General features: G+C 44.5%; 1 protein-coding gene across 2 annotated transcripts in view; it reads right to left on the bottom strand.

Annotated features, from left to right (window-relative positions):
* Positions 1–18,502, bottom strand: part of LOC145407010 (uncharacterized) — a 198,544-nt gene extending 180,042 nt beyond the window's left edge. For both annotated transcript variants that reach the window (XM_080278023.1, XM_080278024.1), the window contains exons 1-2: positions 17,504–18,502; positions 5,268–5,342 (exon numbers count right to left, since the gene is read on the bottom strand). In XM_080278023.1, coding sequence (XP_080134149.1) covers positions 5,268–5,342; positions 17,504–18,433 — 1,005 coding nt within the window. In that variant the 5' untranslated portion in view covers positions 18,434–18,502. The remainder of the gene's footprint in view (positions 1–5,267; positions 5,343–17,503) is intronic.

Genomic DNA, 18,502 nt, shown 5'->3' with positions numbered 1-18,502 from the left:
CCTGTCTTCTCACCTCCCTCTTTCTCTCAGCCACTCCCCAGCAACTTATACTCGCATTACTTTCATTCCCTATGTTCGACAGTTCATTAAAGTGTTCTCTCCATCTGCTCACTTCTTCTCCAGTCTCCACTAGTAATCAACCATTTTTATCTTTCTCTCCCCTACTGACTTCACTGCCAACCTGTCTAACTCTCTTTACCTCTTTCCAGAACGTTTTCTTACATTCCCTCCACTTGACACTCAAATTCCTTCCAAATTCCTCACCCACTCTCTTCTTACTCTCTCTTACTAATTTTTTCACCTCTCTTCCATCTCCCAACTTCTTCCACACCTGTTTCTCATCCACTCACTATGTGCTTTCTCCTTTTGTGCCACCGCCTCTCTCACCTCTTCACTCCACCATGTTGTTCCCTGCACCCCTTTCATCTTCACTTCACCCCACACACCACCTCACATGCTGCACAGATTTTTTCAGTGAATATCTTGCGCAAACCTTCCATATCCCCTTTTTGCTCCAATCCATATTTACTCAATCGCTCTTTCACTTCTCTCTTATATTCTGCCTTTTTCTCATCCTCTTAGAACCTTTCCACTCTCCTTGCATATACTACTTCCTCCCATCCTTCCCTTCTTCTATTTCCCCATTTCATTTGGACCCTGATTCTCACCACCACCACCTGGTGGTCAGAAAGTCCATTCCCCCAACCTCTATATGGTCTTGTATGTATTACACTTACACACCTTTGGATCCTTTCATCCACACACACATAATCAATCACTGCCTTCTGTTCATTCAGTTCACCACCCACCTTCTCAACACTCACCCTGTATACTTTAGGATCATTTTGTGCCTGAAGACGATAGTGGCTATCACCAATCCCCTCCTGGCACATATGTCCACTAAAGCACTGCCATTCTTATCTATCTCAGCAGGCACACCCCACTCACCAACTACTCCATCCACCTTCACATTCCCTACTTTACCATTCATATCGCCAATCAACAACACCTTCTCGTTCCTTTCAAACTTTTCCATGCATGCTTCCACACTTGTCCAGAACTCTTCTCTCACTCTGCTTGCATGATCTTGCGTTGGCACATACATGCACACAATCGCCCACATTTGTAGTCCAACTTTCAATCTTACCCACACAATCCTTGAGGCAACTGATCCATACTCTCTCATATTCTCCTTCCATTTGTTACTCACCACAACACAAACTCCTGCTTTTGCCCTCTCATTCTCACCTACTCCCACACATATTTCCCATCCATACTCCCATTCTCTCACACTCCCGCCTCTACATTTAGTTTCAGTTAATCCACATACATCCACTTTTGCATCCTCAAGCACCTGAACACTCTTTCACCTCACCATTTGCACCACTTACATTCCATGTCGCCATCCATATCATGTCCTTTGCTCGGTCCTTAGTCGTCACCTTTTGGTCAGTCCTGGTCTGAGGCTTTCTGTTTGTATTTTTAATTAGTTGTTTTAGCTACTGCTAAAAAATGAGATTTTCAAACATCACGTGCCAGAAGGTATTCAGGCCAACGGACGCAGTGAGTGTGGGAGAGTGGAGTGGATGAATGGGCCAGGCAGGCAGGGGTCAGGGAGGGTGGGGGGATGGGAAGGGAGACAGGCAGGGGTGGGGAAGGTTGGGGGGATGGGGAGGAGACCAGCTGGGGTGGGGGAGGGTGGGAGGACATGGAGGGAGACAAGCAGGGGTGGGGGAGGGAGGCAAGCAGGTGTGGAGGAGGGTGGGGGGACTTGGAGGGAGACAAGACAACCAAACTCCCCTATTACCCCCCCCCCTCTCTCTCTCTCTCACACACACACACTCAGGACACAAGCTGGGGTGGGTGAGGGTGGGGGAATGAGGAGTTAGACAACCAGCGGTAGGGGAGGATGGGGGAATGGAGAAGAAGACATAACTGGCAATGCTGAGTGTGGTGGGGGATGAAGGAGGGATGGGGGGAAAGAGATGGGATGAAGAGAGGACAGGGAGAGCCATGTGCACCATCACATCCCATTCAGACATGCTGGTTTCAAACTTAGGGAGGGGTGGAGTGTTCAGACTTGCGAATCGGTGGCTGTTTGGATTATGGGAATGTTCCCCCATTTCTTTTGTTTGGTCTAGCAAATCTTCGGTTATCAATGTGTCGGAAATCAGGGTATGGGCATTCTGTATACAAGAAGAATGAGTGTGTAATTTTCTGCTCATTTAACTCTGAACGAACAATTTTCACTATCATTTTTCAGTTCACTGAACAGGCCATTTCCTCATTTTCAAAATATTCTCACTTCAGTGCCCACTATTAGCAGGCTACTGGTATTCCAGATAGGCACTCCCTCAAATGTTTTGTGCCCTTGACAATAAGATATAGTTATCATGATTATTACCTCTGTTAATTATACTACCATCACTGCCACCACTATGCTCGGAAACACCACCAGTATGCTAATGCCATTACAATAATTGATAGTAATTTTTCCATCTGTGGTAGGTGGGGGCACTCACCATCCACTCACTCGATGTAGCGCTGCTCTCGGGTGCCTGCCCTTTCCTCTCTTCCTTCATTCTTTCCTTTCCTTCTGTCTACATGTGACTCTATAATGAATGACATGCCAAATGGTTTCCTGTACACCAGGAAACCATTTACTATGCTGGGTGGTAATCATATAACCAAATTATGGTGACTGGTGTTTTAGTGGGTAATTAAGACACTCTATTCGGATTAAGCTGGTGCAGGTTTGTATCCATGAGGTGGTTGGGGTTTACTGCTCAAGTAATGCCACTCAGGGATGAGTCACACTGGTCACTCTCGTCTTAAATGTCAGGACCAACTTACCTAGCCCCAGGCTCCTACGCTTCTCATGGACAAGTAGCAAGGGATTAGATGATGAATGAATGAATAAATCAAATTTTTCCATCAAGTTTGAGGAAGGTTCATCATTAGTTCAGTTGTGCGAGCTAGCCATTGTGAAAGTAAGTAATGGATTTAGAAATTAAAGGGAAAAAAATGAAATAATGCACAACTTCATCAAGAGAAACCAATCAGAGACTGTGGGTACCACAACCAGCTGCTTGTGTAATAAGAGCCTTCAGCAGCCCTGAGGGAATCCAAACTATTTTAGCCCTCAATATGTGAAGACATTCACTTTAGCATTATTACCACTACAACACTATTATACTGTTCACCCATAACCAATTGAACAATTTTCAATACCTCTCCTTCAACCTGCTACTTCAGCAAACTAATATAACAATTTGAGTATTTGCAGTACTGCTTGCTACACACAATACTTTCAAGCCCAAGAATACTGTTCCCAAGTTACCAGTATCAAATACTGAATATATTACATTGACAACATGTTATTTAACCCTCCTCAGGTAGACGTCGGTCCGTGTTGCATAGAAGGTAGACGTGAGTATCTCAGACCCACAAATATAAAAATTTGGGAAAAATGTTTATGTTTCATTATTCCAATACTGAAAACAAAGTAACATATTTAATGTTTCTGCAACACAAACATGTAAAAAAAAAGTTGAACTGTTCTTGTCTTTTTATATTTTTAACAAATTTTTGATAAAAAAAGACTAGAAAAACAGCAAATAAATTTTGACCTATAAGAAAGTTTAAAAAAATCTGAAAGGTTGCTTGAGTGGTCCCATAGCATGGTATGGGATGGTGCTTCATTGTGTGAAGAGGGGTTGCCAGACTCTGCAATTTTATTTGAAATCAGGGAGAACAAAAACCCCACACACCTCTGGTAGACATGGGTCTCAGAGACCCTTAACATATAAAACCACCCTTATACTGTGGAAACTGAGAGAGAACTTCAAGTAACTCCCTCACCCCTTGCATGGAGACACAAAGTTAGGAAGCCACTGAGAAGAACAGGGCTCCCGGGTATTTAGAAGTTAGTGAACTAGACAATGGGACGAGGGGGTCTCACAGACCCATGTCTACCTGAGCAGGGTTAATACAATGAAACACATGTTATTTTGAGTAACGTGAGCAACTAGAGTACTGAAATTAAAAATAAGTAGAAAAGAAAAAATAATGGCTTCACATCTGATCAGCTGTCTTTCCTGTCTGCCTTTTAAAATCAAACTAGACTGTATGATACGTTTTCTCACATTTTGTATTCTATAAAGCAAAATGGTAGGCTATATCATAACTGTTTATGTATTTTACATCAGTAGCTAAACAAAATTTAAGAGATATTTTTACCACATGCTAATGATTTTAGTTGTATTTTAAACCAATACTTATTCAAAAACTAAATATAGCATTATTCTTTCATACGAACAACATCCTGTACACTCAGTGAGGGAAGTCGCTGGGGTCCACATCTAAGTTCACTGCAATCAGAATTCTGACAGTCAACCATCTGGGGTACCACTGCCCAACATAATGAGGGGTCTCCCATAAACTGATTTAATGCCTCCCATGCTGAGTCCTTGTAGTTTACCTCCCCAGAGTCAATGTTTTATAACCCGTGTAAACTATATCTCATATCATGTTACAGCATGGTCTGTGCAGACCTTCACTGTGTTTTATATGAGGTCTGCAGCCCAGTATGGATTAAATTATCAAGAACAAAAGCAGGAAAATACAGTCATACATAATGGGTATGGAAGACTTGCTAATCCCTTCACTATGAGTACCCTACTAAGCTGAATAAAAATCTTCTAGTTGTAACAAATATGATACATAACAACAGTATAACAATGTTAGGGTTAATCAGACATGATTGTCTACATCTCAATCATGCCTGACTGATTTACACCCAAAGGGTGACAAAAGCAGGCTGCAACAGCAGAAGTTGCTTTGTCATATACATTAATACAATTGCTGCACTTCCTTCTCGACACATCACCATTACCAGAATGTACCGGTAACTTAAGTTCCCATATTTACTGCTGAAAAAGGATTATTGATATCAACATCATGTTGAATATAAATCAGAGGAAAAGTAAAGTCCCTAGTATAATCTCTTTCCATCCCGTTCTGTAACAGGTAGTTACAAAATCACAACATAAAGAGCTGGGTGATGGCTGCTGTATCCTTATCCCAGTCAAAGGTGTAAGGATTTCCAGTCTGACATTCCCATCCCTTTTGGCTTGTATATCATGAAGACAATACATGGAATATATGCAAGATGTATTTCTGTAAGGTAATCAACACAGGAACTGAGAAAAACTAAACAAGCTAGAAATCTAAAAACAATGCGCAGATATGACTCACGGCCCACTTACCCAGGCCTCCCCATGTGGTACTCTCATGTGGTGGCCACCCTCCCTCATGGGCAGGTCCTCATGGGCTGGAGATTCCTGGAAAACAAACCATATTTTAACAGTAAGCTCTGAAAGCATATTAACACCATGTTATTTCTCTTAAATCTGTATGATAATGGCCTGATCATTAACTTTGCCAAGATTTCTGCATTCACATGAAGTTGGGAGATCCATAACATGTCTTTCTCATCACTGCTGGGTGGTGGGCAAATAACGTCCTCACACAAATACAAAGTGAGGGGATTTCAATTTCTACCTCAGTATATTTTTCAACCCCAACCTCACATTGTATTGTATCATTTATATAGGCTCCAAGATGCTTGCATACACTGGCCTTAGTCACCTAATAGTAGTTCTCCATGCTGCTCAATCTCTGGCAGCCTCTCTATTTAGTCCTCCATCCCTGAGGTCACACTATGACCCCACTCTGGTCTCCCTCGGTCTGTCCTGTGCAACACCACCCATGATGCTCACACCTTCTGCACCCAATTGTCATAGGTGGTGGCGACCATCATCCACTCACTTCATATAGTGCTGCCTTCTTCTTCCTTAGCTTTTATCATTCTTTTTCTGTGTCTGCCCTCCTCTCTTCCTATTTCTCCCATCTTCCCTGTCACTTCTTATTGCTTTTCTTTCTGTTACAGGTGGCTTTACATTGAGTGACAAGGCAAATGGTTTCCTGTAAGCCAAGAAACCATTTACACACTGGGTGGTAACCATATAACAAAACCACACATGCTCCCTACGTGTCAAGTGGGTTGGTGGAGGGTTAGTGCCCCTCCCTGTAAAACAAATAACTCAGAGTCAAATGGCCACCCCGTAAGGGATTATGGCATCTGGCAATAGATAGACAGATAGATCCTCTCCACATGGCCAAGCCATCCCAACCTACCTCTCCTCATTACAACACCAGTACACTCCAGTTCCATCTTTCCCTTCAACTCCTCAATCACAAACCTAGCCCCCCCAGACATCACATTGAAGGGCACACTACACATTCACCTAATAAATGTCACTGCTGTGCACTTGAGCCTACGAATATCCTCTTCCTTTGCTGTCCAGATCTCACTACCATATAGCACTACACTCCCAACACACACCACCCACAAAGATCCCTCACCACAAAGGAAGAGCCTCTCAATGTCAGGAGAGGCAACAGCTTCCTGAACTTCCTCCAACCACTCCTTACTCTAGCTCCAGCCTCACCTCCAGCACATACAGTAGAAGTCCTATTTTTCGGCATCTATGGGACCAGGCAAGTGCCGAAATATCAAAATTGCCAAATTATCAAAAACCCTACCCACTCAGTACCTTATATGTTTTGGTGAACATTATCATCACTACTCATATCATTACAAATGTGTTTGGAGAGAGTACTGTATACTGTTTGATAATGTACAATACTGTAATGAATACAGTACTATACATGAATATGAAAAATAAAGAAATTAGTGAACATACTGTATATAAATGTAATGATACAGTAGGCCTACAAGTTCACATGCACTTCCCTAAACTTATAGTAGGTTCCTTATTTACATATGTACAATAGAAGGGGTTGATTGGAGTCTGCTACTGCTGGAAGAAGTCCCCAGCAGTAGAGGGGACGAAAAAAATCGGAAGTTCTGCCGAACGATCAGAGATTTTCGTAAATGGGACTATTTCTCAAAACTGCCGAAATGTCAGATTTGCCAGGGAATTGGATGACGAAGAATTGGACTTTTACTGTAACATGTTTCCCAGGTATCAAAACTCAAGAGACCCACCAGCAAGATCAATCCTTTTACACCTGACAATCTCCACATGCTCTGCCCTACACACTGCATACATGAAATCAGCACTATCATGCAATCTACCTCTAATTCCACTACATCTCTTATGCACCCACTTATCTAAAATACTGCACAAAATGTAATTACTTCCCACTCCCTTGTGGCAAACAGCATACAGTGCTCGTCAGAAGTATTGAGCGCCCTGCGTCCCTCCTAAGAAACAAACCTTTCAACATTGAAAAAACATATAAATAATGCATTTTATTTACCTTTAGTGCTTCGTAGGGTAGCCTTTACGCATCTTCACGGACCTGAGACGTCTTGGAAGTGAAAGGGCGAGGCTCCTGAGGTGCTGGAGGGGTATTTTGTCCCAAGAGTCACGAATGGCAGCTTCCAGCTTAGGCAGAGAGCTCACGTCCTTCCCTTGGAGACTCTTCTTTACAAGGTACCAGAGGTTTTCAATCGGGTTGAGGTCTGGGCTATTTCCTGGCCAGTCTTTCATGAATGATACCTCGCAGTCACGAAGCCAATTGGTGACTGATTTGGCCTTGTGAGCAGGTGCACCGTCCTGCTGAAACACTCGTGCACCAGTTAGCTTGAAGGAGTCTGGTAAATGATCACACAGAAGCTCCAGGTAAACATCCTGATTCACTCTAAGGTTCCTGGGAAGTACAACAAGCTTCCCCAAACCCTTCCCTGAGAAACAACCCCATACCATGAGTGAATCAGGATGTTTAACTGTGTCTACATACCGTGGGTCAAGTGGGTCACTACCTTTTCGTCAGTACACACATGCTCCTCTGTTACAGGTGACACTAAACGTTGCCTCATCAGACCACAACACTGACAACCATTGCTCCTCACACCAGTTAAGATATTTCTTAGCAAAGGCAAGCCTACGAAGTCGCTGGTTCTTTGTGAGAAGAGGCTTTCTCACAGGCCTGTGACTTGTGTAACCAAGTTCATGGACCCTACGAGACACTGTTCTCACAGACACCTCACCAAACACTTTCGGGTTGCTCTCCTTTATTTTCCTTGCACTCACACGAGGATTAGACTCCACTGCACGTTTTAAAACATTAACAGGCCTTGGAGAAGTTTTCCTAGGCCTACCAGACCACGGTTTCTTTGTGGGAACTTCACCACTGTTTTCCACTCGAAACCGCGAACACCACCGACACACTGTCGATCGAGCCACATCAACCAATTAACTAATTTCCTTTGTCTGGTGGCCTGCCTCCTTTAGAGCAATGATCTGGGATATGATTTCACTCGATAGTTCACGGGTAGGTGCCATAAACAAAGTGACGAAAGCCAAAACACTGCGGGACACTCGGTAAAAAAGGGCGCAAAAAGAGAGGGAGACGCGGCGGAGTTCCTCTCTCTCAGGCAGCCCGTGGGCAACTGAGGCGGGAACCAACCAGCGCGTCGGAAGGCCTCAGGCTACTGTGACGTCATGCTAGCGCCTCAAACTTGTGGCTCAATTTTTACCACCAAAAATGGGTAATTCTTTTTTGACCATAAGTATTGCACGCCCGGCCATGGGCGCTCGATATTTCTGACGAGCACTGTATAGCACATATATATACAGTGATCCCATGATTATCGCACACAACTGGAACCTAGTGCGTGATGACAAAATTGCGTGATACTGAAAGCACAGAACTATGGGATTTACCCTAACCTGAATCGGCCACCCCACTTGTGAAACCAAATTTTCCAAATTTTCCCTTGTACAACAATTCACACCCACTAAATACATACATACTGTTATGGTATGTACCAAAAACACACACAGGCGGGGTTAGATTAATAAAAAATGATGAAAAGAGCACAATTAGGAAAAGACGTACCGTATAGTTGATGCTCAATGTAACGAACAAATTCAGCCCACCACTATTCCGTTTCCTCAAATTTTCCGCTAAGTTGAGTTCTGTAACCAAGTTTCAATATAAAAGAAAATTTTCCGGTATTTTGAGGAACTCTACGCTCAACCCTTGAAACCAAAGATCAGGCCGAGATCCTGAAAATGTGCACCCAAACCTAGCAAACTACAGTATGCTAACTCAATGATACATACAGCAGTCTGAACCCATAATCAAAACCCACACTTAAATGCATTATTGTGTACATGATGGTGGTAGGTGGGGGTGCTCACCGTCCATTCACTCAATGCAGTGCTGCTTTGGGCATCTGCCCTTTCCTCTCTTCCTTCCTTCCCCTTCAGTCTTTCTTTCCAACATTCTTTCTTCTTCCTTCTGCCTACAGGTGACTTTACACTCCTTCTTCTGCCTTTCTTTCTTTAACTTTTTTCTCTTCCTTCTGACTATGGGTGACTCTACACTTAGTGACAAGCCAAATGGTTTCCTGTTCACCAGGAAACAATCTATTATGCTGGGTGGTTACCATGTAACCAAATTATGGCGCCAGGTGGTTTAGTGGGTAATTAAGGTGCTCCAATCGGATTGAGAATGTGTAGCTTTATAGCCAAGAGGTGGTTGGGGTTTACTGCTCATGTTATGCCACTCAGGGATGAGTGAGGCTGGTCACTCATCTTAAATGTCAGGACCAACTTGCCTAGCCCCAGATTTCTACAATTCTCATGGAGCAACACAGGACTGGATGATGGATGGACGGATGCTGTACAATGTACAAGTTAACAGCAATACATACAGTACTTACTTAGTAATAACATATGCACACATAAAGAATATGAGGATAGTAGTGTACCAAATACAGTACAGTAGTATAGTAAATAAGGATAGTAAATTACAGTAAGGTTTATCTCCAAAAGTAGGGGTTCTACACTTGTTGCAGAAATATGCCTGACACATGTAGCAATACTGGCCCCCCCAAACCTGTGTCAGGCCTGGGGGTGGTTTAGTCACTAACAGAGTCACCCTCCATAAGCACTAGAGGTGATACAGAGGTGACAGAGGGGCTAGGGAGCATCAGGGATGGTGTTGATGATGGTGTAGGTGTCCCAGGGGTAAAGGCTGAGGGCAGAGAGACATCAGATTCAGCTAAGGGGAGGCTAATGGTGGCTGGCAAGAAAATGTCTGATGTGCAACTGTCCTACCTTTCCTTAGGTTTATGTGGTAGTGGTTGCTTGAAGAAATTTTCAATCTTGGTCTGTGTAGGGGTCTACCCTACATCTCCCTCTGGATCTTCCTAATTCTGGTCCTCATTTCCCTCAGGTGAGGGTACAGCACTTACAGATCCTCATGATTGCTGTCGATGATGAAATCCAAAAGTGTGTCAATGCTGTCCCTGGCTTGGGACAGTCTGACCTTGCTCACAGACTCCTGGACTTCCTCCTCAACTGGTGCCTCCTCTGCAGTCATTTCCACCACAAATTCCTCTTCGGACTGGATGTGGTATCCAGGGTCACCAGCATCCATGTCCATCCATTCATGGATGTCCTCCATGACCACTTCATCCTTGCCTCGTTTCGTTTTCATTTCGTTTCGTTTTTAAAGGCTCCAACATGCTTGCATGTGTCGGCCTTGGTCACCTAATGGCGGCTCTCCACGCTGCACGATCCACTGCAGCCTCCTTGTTCAGTCCCTTAACCCTAAGGTCACACTTAATGACCTCGTCCCATGTCTTTCTCGGTCTACCCATCATAACCCCACCCCCAATATTAACACTTTTCACCTTCCTCACCCAATTATCATCCCCCATCCTCTCCACATGTCCAAACCACCTCAATCTACCTCTCCTCATCACAACACCAATACACTCCAGTCCCATCCTACCTCTCAACTCTTCCACTGTAAACCCAGCCCCTCCAGGCCTTGGATGCAGGGACGCACTGCACATCCACCTAATCATTGTCATGTCTGTACGTCTGAGCCGGCGAATATCTTCCTCCTTCACTGCCCAGGTCTCACTGCCATACAGCATTACACTCCTAACACATGCTGCATACAAAGACCCCTTAGCACGTAGGGAGAGCCCTCTCAATGTCAGGAGAGGCAATACCTCTCTGAACCTCTTCCAACCACTTCTCACCCTAGCCACAGAGCTAGCTCCAGCCCCACCTCCAGCACGCAACATGTCTCCCAAATAACAAAACTCTTCCACACACTCAAGAGATTCACCAGCAAGTTCAATCCTTTCACGTTTGATAATCTCCAAATGCTCATCCCAGCATGCCGTACACATAAAATCAGCATTATCTCGCAGTCTACCTCTGATACCACTACATCTCTTATGCACCCATTTATCACACACACCGCACAAGATGGAATTACTTCCCACGCCCTTGTGGCAAACTGCACATGGCCAGTCTCCCTCGTCTTTGACAGTACCGCCACCAACCCGATATCATCACTTTTGTTTTATCTGCATTTACCCTTAAACCCTTTCGCCCCATACCATCTCTCCACTTTCTAAACCTTTCCTCCGCCTCCCTTTCATTCTCTACAATCAACACCAAATCATCAGCATACAACAACTCCCACGGGAGTCCGTTTCTAAAGTCACGTGAAAGGGCTTCAAGTACCATGATAAACAACATGGGACTCAAGACTGACTCCTGATGCACACCAACATTCACGGAAAACTCATCACTCAAATCTCCATTCACTCTCACCTGGGTGTGAGCACCCACATACATGGCCATAACCACCCTAACCAGCCACTCCTCCAAGCCAAGCTTTCTCATTGCCCACTTCACCACCTCTCTACGGACTCTGTCAAAGGCCTTTTCCAAATGAACAAAAACAAAATAAAGATCCCTTCTCCTACCAATATATTTTTCCTGAAGCTGTCGAACAATGAATATGGCATCAGTGGTCCCCCTACCTGGCATAATCCCAAACTGCATCTCATCAATATTCACTCTTTCTCTAATCATACCTTCTAAAACTCTCTCCATTACCTTCATTACCTGATCTAAAAGCTTTATACCTCTATAATTTCTTCTTTCCAGGGCATCACCCTTCCCTTTATACACATTTACAATTACACTCTTCAGCCAATCATCTGGGACAACACACTCATAAATAATTCTATTTATCAGGTCAGTGACTAAACTCACCCCTATATCGCCTGAGGCCTTCAACATTTCGGCAGTCAACCCAGACACACCTGCTGCCTTCCCCACCTTCATCCTGCCTATTGCCTCACTCACAGTAGCAGTATCAATCAAAGGCCAAGGGCCAGACACTGGATCTGCTGGCTCCAAACCTTCCCTGTCCCAGTCAAACTCCTCATTCAACAACCAGTTATAATGCTCTCACCATGCATCATTAATATCCTCACTGTTCACCACTACCCTTCCTTCATCATTCTTCATGCACTGCTCACCTATGATATCCCGATTATCCTTCTTCACCTGACCTGCCACCCTAAATATATTTTTCCTTTCCCCATGATTTAGGTTATCAAGTAATTGTCTCTGTGACTCAGACTTTGCCCTGTATACCTCTCTTCTAGCCCTACGCTTGGCAGACAAATATTCCTCTTTGCTACCACCCTTCTTCCATTCCCGGAAAAGCCTTCTTTTCTCCTTAATTGCAGCTTCTATACCCTCATCCCACCACCAAGTTACTTTATGTCTTGGTGGTCCTCTTGTCCAGCTGCATGTTACATCAGTAACTCTCAAGAAATTGTTCTTGAGGGCTCTGTACTGTTCATTAACGCCTCTGTCTACAGCTCCCTGTTCAGCCACCACTCTCCTCAACTCGCTTTAGAAGGCATCCCTTACTATTTGGTTTTTCAGCTTCCATATTTTCCTCCTAGGTACATAAGTCCTCTTTTTCATCACTTGTTCTTTAAGCACCATATCACAAATCAATAGTTTGTGCTGCTGCACACACGCCTCACTTCCTATAACTTTAACATCCCTCACTAACCTCCTATTGGCCCTCCTAACCAGAAAATAATCTTAATCTATCTGACTGCTCTCTGACTGCTTGATGAAAGGCCTCCCTGCATTCCTCTGCAGTGAAGCCCTCAAAATCTCCCTCCTCCTGTTGCTGTTGCATGTGCTCCCTCCAGCTGAATATCACATTCCACCCATGAATGAGTCCTGGTGGACACAAGGTCCCAGGCCTTCCTGATGTTCAGCAGTGTCATGCATGTTGCACTTTTTGCATGCCTTGACAATGCACTGCCCTCTGGTGTCCTCTCCTTCCTCTGGCTCCATCTCTACTACCAGTGTCGTCCAGCATCAGTCTCCTGTAATGGCATTTAAATGTGTTTATTATCCCCTGGTCCATGGGCTGCAGGATGGAAGTTGTTGGCAGGAAGGAACATCTTGATTTTCCCATCATGGGTGGTCTGCACTTCTTCTGAGGGATGGGCTGGGGTCTGGTCCAGCAGCAACAGAGCCCTAGCCTCACCTGGCCACACACTGTGCTCCCTCATCTGGTACCCCTTGACTAAGGGCACAAAGCAGTAAAAAAATCGACTTAATTATCCTGCCTGTGAACCATGCCTTGGTATTGCTGTCATAGTCCACAGGTGAACTATTCATGATAGGCCTCAATCCCCACCACCAAAGACCTCAATGGGTGTGATGAATCGTCATTTGTGTACAACAGCACAGACAACCGTGATCTGCTCTGCCTGTGGCCTGGCACACTAGACTGACTTTTCTTGGCATGTGTGGAGTTACACAGGACTTCAAAAAAGGCCTGTTTCATATGCATTATAAATTTGCCAGTCCTGAAAGCCTGCCTCCTTTTTTACTGTCTTTAGCTTCTCCATGAAAGGCTGAGCATTTTCAAAGTCAGCACTGCATCTCTCACCCACAATTTTTCTATGTGTAATGTCATGTCATCTACTAAATCTAGTTATCCACCTATCACTAGTCACAGAGTCCTTGATTCCAAGTTTCTCTGCAAACCTCAGTGCAGCTCTCCTTATGTCAGGCCCATGCACAAGCAAATCCTGGGTTCTTTCCTGCTTTTACCAGCTGTACACTGCTTTATCTAATTTTTCATACTTCGTTTTTTTCATAGACCGCCTTTCCAATATTCTAGATTATTCACTACCACTAGCATCCATCTCTGGTTACAATATCAATTACCTGATTTCGTCCTTGTGTTCAAGTAGGTCACACACTTGGGTTTTCTTTACCCCATACTCATCACTGCCCCTGGGCTAATTCCATGCTCCATCTTCTCAATTATTTCCAATTTCTGGGTAAGAGAAAGCCTCACCCTCTCCTTCTTTTCCTGAACCTTAAACATGGTGCACAAAAACTTTGGTTCACTGAAGAAAAAACACAAATAAGGCCACAATACCATGGCAAAGTCGCACACATGCAGAGTTACTGCTAACAGTTGGGTGATCATGTGAATGCTGCACTGTACGGGCCACATGATGTCACTGAGTCCCCATTGTTACCGCTACCCAGGTGGGTTGGCAGGGACATGTGGCAACACCGCACACTGCCGGCCAGGGGAGCAGTCCACTATGGGCTCGACGATGTGCTTGATTTATGGAACTTTTTTTTAGCAGTCGGTTAGTTTTTGGAATGGAATTTCCTTTACGGAATTACGGTATACTCAATTTTATGGAAATTTTCCTTTAAATGAGGAAGAAAAACAACAGAAAATAATTCTTCTGCTATCTTGGTCTTCCAACCAATTGGTGTATGTTAAACCAAACATCTACTGTGCCACAGAGAGACCTGACATGGGCTTGGGGTGGTGAGACAGAGGTCTTTGCCAAGTGGGATTAGCTCAAGTACTGCCTTATCTCTGAATCCCTCAAAGCCATATAAAAACACAGATACTGCACCATCATTGTCAGCAAAAACAGTTCACGTGCGCACTAACGATGTTTTTTTTTGGGCAGAAAAATGCGCGACAATGGCAGGAGTGCAGATTTTCATGTTGCAGCAATAATGAAAACCACAATAATCAAGTGTGTGATAATCAAGGGATCTATCTATCTATTCTATCCATAGCCCGACGCCCTAATCCCACAAAGGGTGGCCGCAGACAAAACGCCTCCAAGTCGCTCTGTCACCCACCATTTGACTACCCTCCCCCCAACTCACCACCCCCCCCTCCCTCATATACCTCTCAACTCCATCCCTCCACCTCATCCTCGGTCTACCTCTCCCTCTCCCTCCCTCCACCTCACCTACATACACCCTCTTAGTAAGTCTTTCATTCTCCATTCTCTTCACATGTCCAAACCACCTCAGTGTATTTCTCCTAATCTTCTCAACCACATCCACATCCACCCCACAGCATTCCTTCACTTCTTCATTCGTCATCAAGGGATCACTGTATATATTTAGTGGTAAAAGTGTTACTTGATTTAAATGATACAGTGAACAAGAGGTAACAGGTAGCTAAATTAAAAAAGGCAATGATTATCAGCTAAGGCATAAAACTGGTACTGTATAATATGTACTTCATTCTATCTTCCATCTTTTTTGGTGATGAAGAGGAACACATTAACCTGGTGGCACCAATATGACTATCCTGTTACATAAAGCATCCATCAACTCCCTCCCTATCCCTTAAAAAGGAAAATGCTGAGTTGCAGAAGGGAAACTTCTGCCTGCAGTCCACCAGGTTCATGTCCAGATGAGCCTGGGGTCCACAGAACCAATCTTTTTAAGTGGGAATAATGAATGAGGGTGATGACAATGATAACAATATTCTTTCCACTACATTACCCTGTAGGCCAACAAGCTCAGTACAAGATAATACACAAGGGTCTCTACGCCAATAATGAAACGAACACTCATTATAGACAATTTTTCAAAGCATGATAATGCTGGGATGGTTCTGGGCTCACTTCAAAATTACAAACTCTCAGTCTCTCATTACTAAGAGTTTTACTTAACCCCTAAAACGCGGGTGTTTACAGTCGATCCCCCCCGAGTGGCGGGGTTGTATCGCGGTCTGAGTACCTGTAGGAAAATATTCGCCAAAAATCAGAGATTAACCCTAGAACATTATACTTGGTATGGCAGATAGTACTTACATTCAGCTTTCTCCAGAGACAGGTGTTGAGCCTTCGTGGACTACCCAAGGACCTGTGGAGACTTGCAAAGTTGGGTAACCAAATCTTCACTTTCACACCTCCAGCAACCCGGTTTCCCCTCTACCACAGCCTCACTCTGTCACAGTAAACTTTATACTACAACGTAAAGGTAGTTAGGAATCCGTATTTGTACAATAAGCACTGAAAATAAGGCTAAAATCAACGGAACGTACGGCCGACATGCACTGTGGCGGCGGTCTTCCCGTCACTCAACAAACATTTCCATTTTCACAGCTAAAAACATGTATACTACATTATTTTCAATCATATTACTTCCCAAAAGATCACCACGGCGCGCTTTTTATTCTGCCTTACGTCCGCCACTTTATTCTCGTTCCTGTCGGCCGCTTGCACTGACTGGGAAGAGCTAGAACTCGCCATAATCTCACTTTGAAAGCCTGCAGTAAACTGACGCTAAACAGAGGCAAACCCTGAGAAAAAAAGCTAGTGTTACAACTGGGGAAACAAGCCTTTCCTAGTAGCATAAACTGCTTGTGAGAGGAGATCGCAGATTTACAGTTCTGAGCGCTCAGAGCGCTGCCATGTATCACAGCCAGGCTGGCCGGGCCATGGTGGGGGAGGTACGGGGGGAAAACGCGATATTTGGCAACAACTGAGGTCAGTAGTACAAAGGTAAAGTATGCTAGTTGTAGCTAGAGGGTGGTGGTACTGATAGACAATACCAGCTGGAGCCTGCTTGCCCGCGGTTATTCAAAATTTACTAAAATCGCAAACGCGACGACCTGCCGTCCTGCCCTTATGGCCGAGCGTCGTAAACGCGACGATCCGCGTTTTTGGGGTTAAGCTGTGAAACTATGGAAAGTGCCGATAACATTTTTTTTTTTTTCCTGACTGGACACTCAACTGATATTTTCCTACTTTTGTGCTTGCCTACAGCTGTTTCTACATCCTACTCACCTCACTAATGATGATGATGATGATGGTGACGATGACAACGATGATGATGATGATGATGCTTATGATCAAGATCTATCTATCTATCTATCTATCTATTGCCAGACACCATAATTCCGTAAAGGGTGGCCATTTGACACTGAGTTAGTTGTTTTACAGGGAGGGGCACCAACCCTCCACCAACCCACTTGTTGACACGTAGGGAGCACGTATGGTTTGGTTATATGGTTGCCACCCAGCGTTGTAAATGGTTTCTTGGCTTACAAGAAACCATTTGGCTTGTCACTCAATGTAAAGCCACCTGTAATGGAAAGAAAAGGAATAAGAAGTGACAGGAAACATAGGAGAAATAGGAAGAGAGGAGGGCAGGCACAGAAAAAGAATGATAAAAGCTAAGGAAGTAGGAAGCACTACATCGAGTGAGTGGATGATGGTTGCCACCACCTACCACAAATGATCAAGATCCACTACATATAATCAATGTCTACTTACACGAGTCAAAACAGCTCTGATGATGTCCATTGCCAGTTCAGATTTTTTTACATCCTCCAAGTGTTCCAAGGCACTAGCCAGGCCCAAGCTGCCCTCATGTCTGCTCCTTTTACTATTTCCCGGTCTGCCACCTTCCAGCCTCCCAAACTCACTTCTTTCTAACCTTCCAAAATCATCTTTCTCCATACTGTCACACCTGTTTTGCTCCAGGCTCCTGTGTCTGCTTCTATACAAACCATTGCCACACCTGTCTTGTTCCATGCTCCTGTGTCTGCTTCTATCCAAACCAATGCCACACCTGTTTTGCTCCATGCTCCTGTGTCTGCTTCTATCCAAACCACTGCCACTGCCACTTCCACCAAATCCATGTCTGTCCATGCCCCCAAATCTGCTTCTTTCCAAGCCCCCAAATCCGCTTCTCTCTCCACTATGATGTCTGGTCCTTCCCAAGGGTTCTGGTCCACTTCCATCAAGCCTTCCCAGTCTGCTTCCTTCTAGGACACCAAACCCACTTACTTCCAAAGGTCCAGGTCCTCCTCTTTCTATGCTCCCATGTCTGGTCCTTCCCATGTTTCCAAATCCACTTCTGTTCATACCATCAAAACTACTTCTCTCAGCGCTATGATTTCTGTTCCTTTCCAAGGGTTCTGGTCCACTTCTTTCCATGCCCCTAAATCCACCTCTTTCCATGCCACCAAATCTGGTTCTTTCCACACCACCAAAGCTGCTTCTCTGCACACCATCAAGTTTGCTTCTTTCCATGCCAGTAAATCTGCTTCTTTCCAGACCTCCAAATCTGCTTCTTTCCATGTTTCCATGCCCATTCCTAGCCATGGGTCCAGGTCCATCACTCTGTGGACCTTCAAATCTCATTATCCCTTGTCTGTTGCTGAAGTCTGAAGGAGGAGCCCAATTCTGTCCTTGATCCATGGCTGGTCTGTCGGCCCAGTCTCCCCAGCTGCCTCCTCCTCTTCCTCCTCCACCTCTTTCTCCTCCTCC

This window comes from Coenobita brevimanus, chromosome 72, assembly GCF_032717465.1.
Source record: "Coenobita brevimanus isolate Jiangsu-jjx chromosome 72, ASM3271746v2, whole genome shotgun sequence".
Classification (NCBI taxonomy): Eukaryota; Metazoa; Arthropoda; class Malacostraca; order Decapoda; family Coenobitidae; genus Coenobita; species Coenobita brevimanus.
The sequence above is the reverse complement of the archived record's forward strand: the minus strand, read 5'-3'. Positions and strand labels throughout refer to the sequence as shown.